This window comes from Scyliorhinus canicula, chromosome 10 (assembly GCF_902713615.1).
Source record: "Scyliorhinus canicula chromosome 10, sScyCan1.1, whole genome shotgun sequence".
Taxonomy (NCBI): Eukaryota; Metazoa; Chordata; class Chondrichthyes; order Carcharhiniformes; family Scyliorhinidae; genus Scyliorhinus; species Scyliorhinus canicula.
This window is the reverse complement of record NC_052155.1, coordinates 62,498,924-62,510,979: the sequence shown is the minus strand read 5'-3', so window position 1 is coordinate 62,510,979 and position 12,056 is coordinate 62,498,924. Positions and strand designations below refer to the sequence as shown.

The window sequence follows — 12,056 nt, the reverse complement described above, 5'->3', positions numbered from 1 at the left end:
CTAATAAAATAGAAACCCTTGCTTCTGTGTCTAATTTAAACTCTGTGTAGTATTCTGAGTTTAACACTCATGTGTTTTCAGTGTCAGCTATCTCCCCTTGGAAAGCTAATTTCTGTTCTTCTGGTTATTCCACTTCTTGCACATGGATATGCTTTAAAACGTTCTCACTCTTTTTCTGGTTGTCAGTGTTTCCGAGCAACAGTTTTAAAGTGGTTTAGTTTTTTACAATTGTTTCACCCTGCCGCTCCACCCACCCCTCAGCTGCTGCCCCCCTTGTCATAATAAACACCAGTATATCATGGTGCAGACACACACTGATGGACACACACAGGGACCAATCAACATGTACAAACACCGCAACCAATCACCAGTTAGAATACACACACTATAAAGGCAGAGGGCACCACAGTTCCCACTCAGTCTGGGTGCTGCCTCTGAGTGTAACAGGAACTCACCAGCCCAGCACAGACTCACAACACGTGCTGAGAGAATCAACTGGTTTGGACAAGGCTTAGGTCTCTAGTTTAAGTTAGCATCAATTAGACCCACAGTCATCGTGTGTTAGTTAGTTAGAAGTAGTTAATAAAATTGAGTTGAACCTTCATCAGTGTTGGAAGTGTCTGTTCATCTCTCAAGTCTACATCAGCCATCACTTCACCCCTGCTGATACTTTTTTGGTTTGGTTTGTTCGTGCCACACCAGGATCATTTTAAAATGCCAGCTGGCAACCCTTTTCCCATTTTGCTGGGCTTGGGCATGCTTTCCATTTCATGGCCTACAAATTAAATGGTCTCACTTGACCTACTCCATAGGACCTCTCTTTTCCTGTAAACAACCAGCGAAGTTCCATTTGTGTCGCAATGTGAACTTTTTTCACCAGTTGAATACTTCCTTGTCTACAAGAGACCGATAATGCTTTGCTTTCGACAATGATCCTTCTATGAATCAGCTTTCCTTTTAAATTATATTAGTTCAGTTTCCTGCCAGTCTATAGAGATCATTGATAAACAAACCTGTGCTTTCATCTGGTCCTTGTTTACTTCTATTAAATTTAACCCTCTCATTGATTTGTTATTCTGGATGCAAGTCAAAAGCTTGTGGGACTTCATAAGAAACGGAAGTCTCCATCCTGTTGTTAGTGATACTTTATGCTGACCTGATTTTTTCAATGTAATCCTGTACCAGTTCGGTGAGTGAAAGAGTGAAACTTTTTCCCCAGTGGTTCTGTTTTTGGATCTGCTGTGTGCCTTGCACACTTTGAAATGGTTCTAGGAGTGGTAGAGTAGTATACATGCCTTTACTGAGCCCTGGAATTGTTCCTTCACTTGATTTTGCTTCTCCGCTACTGCTTGCCGCTTTGGGCCTCTGCTTATTGATATCTGTTCTTTGTGTCTGTCATAGCTTGCCTCTGCTCCTGCAATGTTCTAGTGTCTTGGTGAGTCTTGGAATTTTTTTCTTTCGTCCTTTCTTCAAGATTCCCTTTTCTTACCAGCTCCATAGAAGATTATTTACTTCTCACTTAGCTTTTCCTTCCTACCTTTTCCTTCAACACATTTTGTCAAACTGATGGTGTGTAACAGATCAGTTTGACTTGCAGTGGCAACATGCATTTTTACATGCATGTTGCAGTCTGGAGCTGTGGATAGTGATGCTGGAGGCTCCAACTTTCTTTAAACATGGGGCTGACAAGGAATGCCTCCCACTCTAATTGCCTACTATTTGCGAATGTTGGAATGCTGATAATCAACTTGTTTGGCTGCGCCATGAACGCACATTCCTTGGCCATGCTGCCCCTCTGAAATATATCTGCTCCTCCGATTCTGGACTCTCAAACATCCAAAATGTTAATTGTTCCAATCATTGTGCCTTTAGCTGCCAAGATCCCAATTAAACTCAAGAATTCAGCCTGAAATACATCCCTCTACTTTGTTTCCCTCCTTAAAAAACCTACCTCTTTCAACATTTTGATTATGTGGCTAGGAGTCAAATGTTTGGTTTGTGATCTTCCTGCTCTGTGACATTTTAACATGTTAAACGTCCTATTTAAATGCAAGTTGTCAACTGAATTTGATTAGGGTTGCTCACTCAAAATATGGTTGGTGTTTGGCACAGTAATTGGTTATAGGATTTAAGTTGAAAAAGTATTATACTCTGAAATAGTATAATAGATAGGGGCTGGTTTAGCACAGTAGACTAAACAGCTGGCTTGTAACGCAGAGCAAGGCAGCAGGGCCAGTTCAATTCCCATACCGTCTCACCAAACAGGTGACTAGCTTTTCACAGTAATTTCATTGAAGCCTACTTGTGACAATAAACAATTATTATTATTAAATGGTTCTGATTATAGAATTTCCAATGAAAGTACACATAATGAACGATGTGCTGTCGTGTTTTGACTGAGAGTTTATGAAGAAGTCTGCGTTGTGATGCAGCTTTAATTAGTATTGGGGTTAGAGTTGAAAGGGGATGGTTCTGCTGCAGAGGAAGGTGTTTCTCAATGTCTGAGCTTCACAGGCCGCACATCAGTTAAAGAAGCGGGTCGCTACAAACACCATGGAAGAAATAGAAACGGAGGAGGAGAAGCTTTTTAAGAAGCACCGTAAGGAAAAGAAAGAATTGCAGGGTAGGTGAAACCTGGAGAAGTTTAAGGGGGAAGGAGAACACTTGACCGGGAAGGAGCTGCTCGGTGCTTGCATCTCACAGCAGATTTTGCAGCTCCCGGGTCGGGTTTCTGCCGAATGCCGGTGGCTCGCGGAGGGCCTGCAATAATTTATACCGCCTGTCTGCTGATTTTAGCGGGTTGGGGTAATTGGCCAGCTGCTGATCGCCGGCCTCAGGCCTCACTCCCCCCTTCCAGCTGCACTTGGCCTGATGTCCTGCCCGCCACTCGGGGATTTTCCTGCCCGTTTCACCCCCGACCACAGCACCTCTCAGTCACTTTTAAGCTCTGCAAAAGGTGGCCAGAAACTGCTGTCTGAGTTAATTGAAGGGTAAATATTGACCGGGACGCCAAAGATAATTAGCCCCCGAAATAGTACCGACCTAGTGTTAATCTAGTTTTGTGGTCAGGTCCTCGAGTGGGACTTGAACCTGGGACTTTGAGTCAGGGGTGAGTCGCAGCTGACATAAAATACATTTTATTTTGTAATTATATAATGTTATTAAATTAAAAGTAATATTTGACGGTGGGCTCATTTGGTTACCGAACAATTGTACACGGAAGAGCTTGGAACCAAATCTGGTGGTTGGGGGGTTTGCACAGCATTGGAATGGGTAATTGATCGAGGAAATTATGTTAACATTGGAATGAAGATGAATGGTCCCAACAATTGTTGTTTTAAAGATTATGAAATACAAATTTGGGATAGTTTAAAAAAAAATAATTTTATTGGCTAAAGAGCAAAGTTCATTTTAATAAACTTCATAGGGCCCATCAAGCATGCTCCACAATTCGGTCATGGCTCATATGTTTCACATCCCCCATTCTCCTGACTTCTCCCATTACCCCTGATCCCCCTATTAATCAATAATCATACACAGGCATTGGCAATAATTCATTCATTGCGCTTGAACGAATATTACATTTACATTGAGTTGATAATTTTTACAAGTGTTGGCAGGAATGCATTTATTTCTATCTACTGTCATTGCATTTGATAATCTTTATTATTGTCACAAGTCGGCTTACATTAACATTGCAATGAAGTTACTGTGAAAATCCCCGAGTCGCCACATTCTGGCGCCAGTTCGGGTGCATGGAGAATTCAGAATGTCCAAATCACCTAACAAGCACATCTTTCGGGATTGTGAGAGGAAACCAGAGCACTTGGAGGAAACCCATGCAGACACGGGGAGAACGTGCAGACTCCGTACAGACAGTGACCCAAGTCGGGAATCGAACCTGGGACCCTGGTGCTGTGAAGCAACAGTGCTAACCACTGTGCTACTGTGCAGCCCAATTAATATGTACTGAGTTTATATCATTAGTACAATTATTAAAACTGTTAACTATCTGATATTCAGTGCTAAATTAAGAAAAACGGAACTTTGTAGAAACATATGTTACAGACTCTAAGCGTTTTATTTAAAAGGATTGTATTTGGTACAATTCTAAATGTTTATATTTTAGTGCTGCATTATGCACTCAAAAAAAGAGGCTTTATGCCAAAGTTTAAGAATGCTGTCCCTTTACTGCAGATATAGCCAGAGACAGGTTAGTTTATTAGATTAGTAAGTAAGGAGGGCAGGTTTATCTGGACAGCTAGTTTGTGATGCAGAACAAGGCCAACTGAGGAACAACTGTGTTGACTGGGAGTGAGCGTTGAGGGAGCGTTTACAGCAGCTCCCCCTTGTTAGCGGGCGATGCTGAGGCGTGTGTTAGGTGAATCAGATGATGAGACAGCTAGTAATGGTGAGAAACCTGTGGAGGCTCATTTCCGGCACTAAGTACCGTTAAATACAGGCCACAATCTCGCCAACGTGGCCATCGAGAAACGCCCTGCCAATCGCCCCAACATGACACTTCGAAACGTTTCTGTTAAATTGTGCCCATAGTTTCAAGCTAAAATGGTGTGTCGCTTGGAGGGTATCTTGCAAGTGGAGGTGTTACCTTGTGTGTGCTGCCTTTGTCCTTCTAGGCAGTAGAGGCCCTAGGTTTTGAAGATACTGTCAAAGGTGATTTGGCGAGTTAGGGGAGACATAGAACATTACTGCGCAGTACAGGCCCTTCGGCCCTCACTGTTGCGCCGACCTGTGAAACCAATCTAAAGCCCATCTACACTATTCCATTATCATCCATATGTTTATCCAATGACCATTTACATGCCCTTAATATTGGCGAGTCCACTACTGTTGCAGGCAGGGCATTCCACGCCCTTACTACTGAGTAATGAACCTACCTCTGAGTGTGCAAGGGAGAACGAGGGACAGAGTGCGTGAGTGTATGTGTGTGCGTGAGTGTACATGTGCGTTAGTGAGAGTGGGTGTGAGTAGAGTGTGCATGTGCATTAGTGAGAGTGGGTGTGAGTAGAGTGCATTAGTGAGAGTGGGTGTGAGTAGAGTATGCATGTGTGTTAGTGAGAGTGGGCGAGCGAGAGTGTCCGACTGACCGTGTGCGGGTGACTGATCGTGCAACGTGCAGTGTGCGAACGACTGAGCGACGTGTGAGTGTGCAAGTGACTGAGTGTACAAGTGAGAGTTTGTGAGTGACTGAGTGACGTGTGAGAGTGTGTGAGTGACTGAGTGTGTGCCAGTGACTCAGTGTGCGAGTGAGTGTGGACACCCACCTCGAAATTCCCCTCCGAGCCGCACTCACCATCCTGACTGGGAAATATATCGGCCGTTCCTTCACTGTCGCTGGGTCAAAATCCTGCAACTCCCTCCCCAACTGCACAGTGTGTGTACCTACACCTCATGGGACTGCAGTGGCTCAAGATGGCGGCTCACCCACCACCTTCGAGGGACAATTAGGGATGGAGAACAATGCTGGACCCGGCCGGTGACACGTAGATCGTGTGACTTCTGTGTGACTGCCTCACACGAAGGGGAGTGACAAAATAATTAATGAACAAGGTGGGTAATGAGGAGAGAATGGAGCGGGGAAACTTTCTCCTCAAAAGGTGCCTGTGCTGAGGATGGGGGGTCACAGAGCCGGTTTAGGAGAGAGAGAGTGGAGGCCGAGTGAAAGGAAACACATTCGTAGATTCACTGAAACAGCTCTCACCTCCAAATAATCCAGGTCTGTCTGGGAAATCTTCGAAGAAACGTTTAATATCAGATAGGAACTCAGTCGGTGTTTTTTTTTTTACTTCCATGGGATATGGGCAAGGTTGGCTAGGCCAGCATTTTTTAGCACATGGCTAAATAGCTGGCTTTTAAAGCAGACCAAGGCAGGTCAGCAGCATGGTTCAATTCCTGTACCAGCCTCCCCGAACAGGCGCCGGAATGTGGCTACTAGGGGCTTTTCACAGTAACTTCATTTGAAGCCTACTCCTGACAAGTGATTTTCATTTTCATTTCATTTGTTGCTCATCCCTAATTCACTTTGAACTGAGTGGCTTGCTTTACCATTTCACAGGACATTTACGTGCCAACCACATTACTGTGCATCTGGAATCACATATAGACCAGACTAGGTAAGAATGGCGCATGAGGGGGATTTGTGAACCAGGTGGGTTTTTACAAGAATTAACAGTGGCATCATGGTCACTGTTACTGAGACTAGCTTTCAATTCCAGATTTACCAATTGAATTTACTAGCTGCTGTGGTGGGAAGGGAAACCCTGTCCCAAGAGCATTCGCCTGTGCCTCTGGATCACTAGAAAGTGACATTACCACTACCACTACGCCACGCTTTCCCTCTCTTGTGGCAATGTCACTGGACGAGTAATCTCTAGGCCAAAGCTAATGCTCTTGCTACAAGGGTTTAAATCCCAGCCTGGAAGCTGTTGAAATTTTAATTTAATTGATTAATGAAACTTAATTAATAAATCTGGAATTGAAAGCTAGTCTCAATAATTGTGAGAATGAAACTAACATGGATTGTTGTCAAACCCATCTGGTTCACGAAGCCCTTTAGGGAATGAAATAAGTCATCCTTACCTGGTTTGGCTGACAGGTCACTCTATCATATAGATCCACAGCAATAGGTTGACCCTTAACTATCCTCCAAAATGGCTCAGCAAGCCACTCAGTTGTGCCAAACCACTGTTATGATTTAACTGAATTGCTCAATTAGATTACACACAGATGGGCATATCCTCTGTAGTTTAGCTCAGTTGGCTGGATGACTGGTTTCTGATGCGGAGTGATGCCATTAGGGTTCAATTCCTGCACCTGCTGGGGTTATTCATGAAGGTCACCTTCATTTAACCTTGCCCTACCTTTTTTATCCTTGCTCCTTGCCTCAGGTGGGGTGATCCTCCGGTTAATGACCACCAGTCAGTTCTCTCTGGAAAGGGGAGAGCAGCCCATGGTCTTCCGGAACTGGGCAACATTTACATTTACAGAAATGATTTGTATATGCAGAAAAGTAAATGACTAAATTTTTTGCCTTCACTTTGAATTACAGCTAAAATACAGGGAATGAAAAATGCTGTAGCTAAAAATGACAAAAAAAGAAGAAAACAACTGGTAGAGGAAGTCGCCAAATTTGAGGCTGAATTGGAACTGAGACACGAGGAGGAAGTTAAACAGCTCACTCGGTCGCTTGATGAATCTAGTACGGTGAGGGGATGGCATTATGTTTAGATTCCTCAAATCAGATTCCTTTTTCAAATAAAGATTCACCACACAAGAAGTGAAAAGCATTAGTAATCTTTCTTTAATTAAACTTGCAAACCCAAATCTCAGATCATCTTTCTCCTATTTTGAATAGAATAGTGAAAGGTTATTTGGTTTTGACACAAATCTTAAGCTTTATTCTCATAGTTTATATGCATTCTGAATAACTGGCTTGCCAAATGTAAAATCGATTCCCAATCTCTTTCTATAAATATTGCAATAGTAAACTGACATATAACATTGAAAAGAAACATGAATTTTTGCAAGTTCCTGATGCTTTTTCATTGGTTAAGACAAAGTTGAGACTAAATGCCGCTTTTGATATGTGCCAGTTCATTCTCAGTACATCATTTATAGGAGTACTGGTACATGCATTCTCAATGCATTTTCAAAATTGGAGTTTTACCACAGAAACCTTTTTCTGAATGGATACCGTCAGTGAAAATGTCTCTGCATGGGAAGACCATAGAATTTACAGTGCAGAAGGAGGCCATCCATTGAGCCTGCACCGGCCCCCGTAAAGAGCACCCAACACATCGAGCCTGCACCGGTCCCCAGAAAGAGCACCCCACCCAAGACAAATCTCCACCCCATCCCAGTAACCCCACCCAACACTTTTTTGGATACTAAGGGCAATTTATCATGGCCCATCCACCTAATCTGCACATCTTTGGACTGTGGGAAGAAACTGGAGCACCCGAAGGAAACCCACGCGCACACACGGAGAACGTGCAGAATCTGCACAGACAGTGACCCAAGCCGGGAATCGAACCTGGATTGGTGTTGTGAAGCAACAGTGCTAACTACTGTGCTACCGCGCCGCCCCTAAAGGACAATAAAGTCTTCACCATAATCAAACCTTAATACAGTTTGAAAGAAAGTGAATGATAGAGCCTAATTCTATAAACCAACCAAATGATGGATTAAAAATATTAAGTTTGCTAAATCTTAATTTTATTTCATAAAATTTACCAATGCAGTAATATGCCCAAGTTGCAGGAATTGTAGCCAGAACGATGTAATAACTGGCACAAAGTGCTTTAATGATGCTACCTTCAGCAACTCACAACTAACCAATCAAAAGTAGTAATTTACAATGTGACATGTTTTCAACATAAATCGCTCCAAAATCCCAAGTTAGCCAATAAATCCTTATTGTACTGATTTTATGCTGTTTTAGGTCACTATCTTTTCGTATATTAAAACAAATGCAAAGGACGTTATTCATTAATATGACTACTGGGGGATGATATAGATTCTATTGATCAGTTTAACTTTAATTTAGATGATGCATGTACATGTTTTCTATCATATAGCATTCAAAATTGGTAAGGCAACAGGAAGCCTTGGTATTCTGCTCCGGAATTTAGTAAAACAAGGGCCATGACCGTAATAATGTGAATTAATGCTCTAGAGCTATGTTACAATGGGTATCTGAAAGAAGTTTTCAGTTTTGATCATATTATTTCCCTTTTAGGTTGAATCATCTATCAATGGAATTACAAATTTAGAATTGGAGATCGAAAATGAGACAGCAGTTAAGCAGTCTCGGATATCAAAGGCACAGAAGAGAAGGGTGTGTTTTTTGACTACAAATATTTTATTGCATTTTCTCTCTTGACTTTTTGAGAAATGAAAACATGAAGCAAATGTATAGGTTTAAGTTCAAGATGATGTGAAATTCCATTTTCTAATTGATTTTAATCATTTTCAACTCCAATACAAGGAAAAAAAAGCTGCTCAGGACAAAGAAAGGGAAGAGAGAATAGCTGAAGCTGAAATTGAGAATTTGAAAGGAGCCAGGCACCTGGAAAATCAGAAACTTGCTGAAATCCTTGCTAAAAGGCAGTTACAGATCAAGCAGATTCCATCTGATGGTCACTGCATGTACAAAGCTATTGAAGATCAACTTAAAAAACAGAACAGTCTATTGACCCTTGCAGAGTTAAGGATACAGGCAGCTGAATACATGAGAAGTCACGTGGATGATTTCCTGCCTTTTCTGAGCAACTCTAATACAGGAGACATGTATACACCTGGTAAGTATCAGCTCCGTGCTTCACTTGCTTGAAGTTACTTATTAACTTGCAATCATATTTATATTTTATGCCAACGTTGTACAAAGGAGTAAACATTGCAGTGCCATTTGTTTCTTCTAATATAAGCTGTTTGTGTACTTTACCGAACACATGTCCAGTATCCTGTTCACATATTGGCAACCCCAGAGAGCTTAGATTTTAATCCAGTCTGTCTCCTGTGCCTCATTTATGTGTTCACTTTTGACCTGGATTCGGCAATTCCCTTTGTTATTCCTCGGTAACTACTGGAGTCTAATTTTCAAATGTGGAAATCCAGAAACTGATGTCAGTGATTTTATGCTTCAGAGGGTGCACTATTCAGGAGCCTGCAGATTGCAACAAATGGGAAATCTTTGAGCTGGTGCAAGTTTCTACTCTTACAGTCTTTGTTTAATTCCCTTGAAAAAATTACACCTTATTGAATAAGGTATAACTAGACTTTTAAAAGCATGTTCTGTACATAATTACGACTGAACAACATTACTGGCCCTGGAAGAATCATTTTATATCTGTTGATTAGAATTTCTTATTACAATGGAAAAAATTGACACTTTATTAAAGTTGGGTTGAAGCTAGAATATCATAAAACGATGTGTATGCCATTATAAAATCAAGGTAAAACAGTAGTAGTTTTCATTTCCTGGGTTGTTGTCTGCAATTGGCTACTAACCCTGCTTGATGATATGACTGTTGCTGTACATCTGGAGAACGTCCTTGACTTGGAGCCAGATTTATACTTGATGTTGGAGAAAGGGAAATCCAGGTCACAGAGACCTAAACCCCCAAAATAACCTTCTCTGCTCTCCATAAGGCAAAAGATAAAGCTGAAAGATTTGTAAAGATCTTCAGCCACAAGTGCTGAGTGGATGATCCATCTCTGGGAGTTCCCCAGCTTCAATGATGTCAGTCTTCAGCTAATTCGATTCACTCCCATGTGGTATCGAGAAATGGCTGAAGGTACTGAAAAGTAGAAAGGCTATGGCGCCTGACAATATTCTGACCATAGGAATGAAGACTTTTGCTCCAGAACTTTTGATGCCTCTAGCCAAGCTGTTCCAGTGCAGCTACAACACTGGCATATACCCAGAAATTGCCTATCCACAAACATTCACTCCCTCCTCCACCGGCACACAGTAGCAGCGGTGTGTACTCATCTACAAGAAGCACTGCAGGGAATTCGGGTGGCTGCCATGGAGTAAGTGGTCGCACATTTGGCAGCTCCTGCTCGAGGCGGTATTTTTGGTCCTTTTCCCCATTTGTTGGGCGGATGTTTCGGTGGGAAAAGGTGCAGAGGTGGTGGAGGAACTCTACTGGTGTCGGTGGATGGATTTGTGGACCAGAAGTGGGTCAAGAGGAAGGAGCTGTGAGAGCAAGAAACTCTTTGTGCAACACAGATGAAGATGGTGGAGGGTAAAGGGTCAGCCCTACCAGCCCAGTGGTTGACAGAGCAGCTGGTGAACTTCTTGAATGAGAGGTTTAGCCAGCAGAAAAGGGAGGCTCAGGGGGACCTGGCGAAGGTGGTAGACCTGCTAAAAGCAGGGATTGATTGGGTCAACAGAGGCTGGAGACCCAGAGCCAGGTGATCCAGAAAGTGGAGGAGGCAGTGGGGGAACACGACGAGCAACTTGCCTCATTGTCGGCCAACATCGGGATTATGCGGGAGACCCAGAAGTGGCTAAAGGAGAAGGTGGGGGATTTGGAGAACCGCTCCCGGGGACAAAATTTAAGAATTGTTGGGATGCCAGAGGGCATTGAGGGAGCGGACGCTGACTCGTATGTAGCCAAAATGCTGGAGCAGCTGATGGGGGAGGGGGTATTCGACCGACCCCTGGAGGTTGACCGGGCGCACAGGGCGCTGATGAGGAAGCCTCAAGGGAACGAGCCACCGAGGGCAATGGTGGTGAGGATCCATCGGTTCCGAGATAAAGAGATCTTGCGGTGGGCCAGGCAGATGAGGAGGTGTACCCGGAAACGCAATGAGCCCTGAGTATACTAATACCTAGGTGTGGAACTGGCTAAGAGGAGAGCCGGGTTCAACCGAGTAAAGGCTGGCCTCTTTTTAAGGGGGTGAAGTTCGGGATGCTGTACACAACCTGTCTCTGCGTGACATACAACGCCCTGAGCATTATTTTGGGACACCAGAGGAGGCAACAGAGACCATGAACTGGCAGGAGAGGGAGGACATTGAACTGTGGAGGAAGTGTGAGGAGATGTTGGTTCTCTTGACCTTTTTTTTCTATTGTTTTTGGGATGATGATGATCAGAGGAGAACCTCTCTTCTTTGAGATGTTTTTGTAAGGGGTTCTGTGGTGGGATGCTGGAGGAACAATAAGAACCTTTTTTTTATTGTATTGTTGTTTGCACTGGGGAAGGGGAATCAGTGGGGGGTTGGATGTTTGGCGTCATGGGCAGTGGCTGGCAGGCTAGCTGGGCGGGCTGGTTAACGGGAATGCAGCATGGGGTGAGCAGGTGGTTAAAGTGATAGAGGGGGATGAGATTGTTGTTTTGTTCAGGGAAGGGGGAAGATTACTGACGTGGTGTAGTGAGGAAGAAGGTGGTGACGGTGACACCTGCGGGCGCGGCTGGAGGATCGCGTAATGCAGGCCGGGAGCTGGCCCATGAAGGGATATGGCTGATCGGCAGGGAAGGAGGAGAGGTTGTCCCCCGACCAAGTTGGTCACATGGAATGTGAGAGGG

The 12,056-nt window shown here is 43.6% G+C and overlaps 1 protein-coding gene across 2 annotated transcripts in view; it reads left to right on the top strand.

Moving 5' to 3' along the window:
- The first annotated feature begins 2,429 nt into the window (after positions 1–2,429).
- Positions 2,430–12,056, top strand: part of otud6b (OTU deubiquitinase 6B) — a 34,208-nt gene continuing 24,581 nt past the window's right edge. Inside the window, exons 1-5 of one of the 2 annotated variants that reach the window (XM_038809068.1) lie at positions 2,434–2,623; positions 6,077–6,134; positions 7,070–7,224; positions 8,759–8,857; positions 9,008–9,320. In XM_038809068.1, coding sequence (XP_038664996.1) covers positions 7,084–7,224; positions 8,759–8,857; positions 9,008–9,320 — 553 coding nt within the window. In that variant the 5' untranslated portion in view covers positions 2,434–2,623; positions 6,077–6,134; positions 7,070–7,083. Of the gene's footprint in view, positions 2,624–6,076; positions 6,135–7,069; positions 7,225–8,758; positions 8,858–9,007; positions 9,321–12,056 lie in introns of both variants that reach the window. The other variant, XM_038809067.1, reaches the window with a different exon arrangement.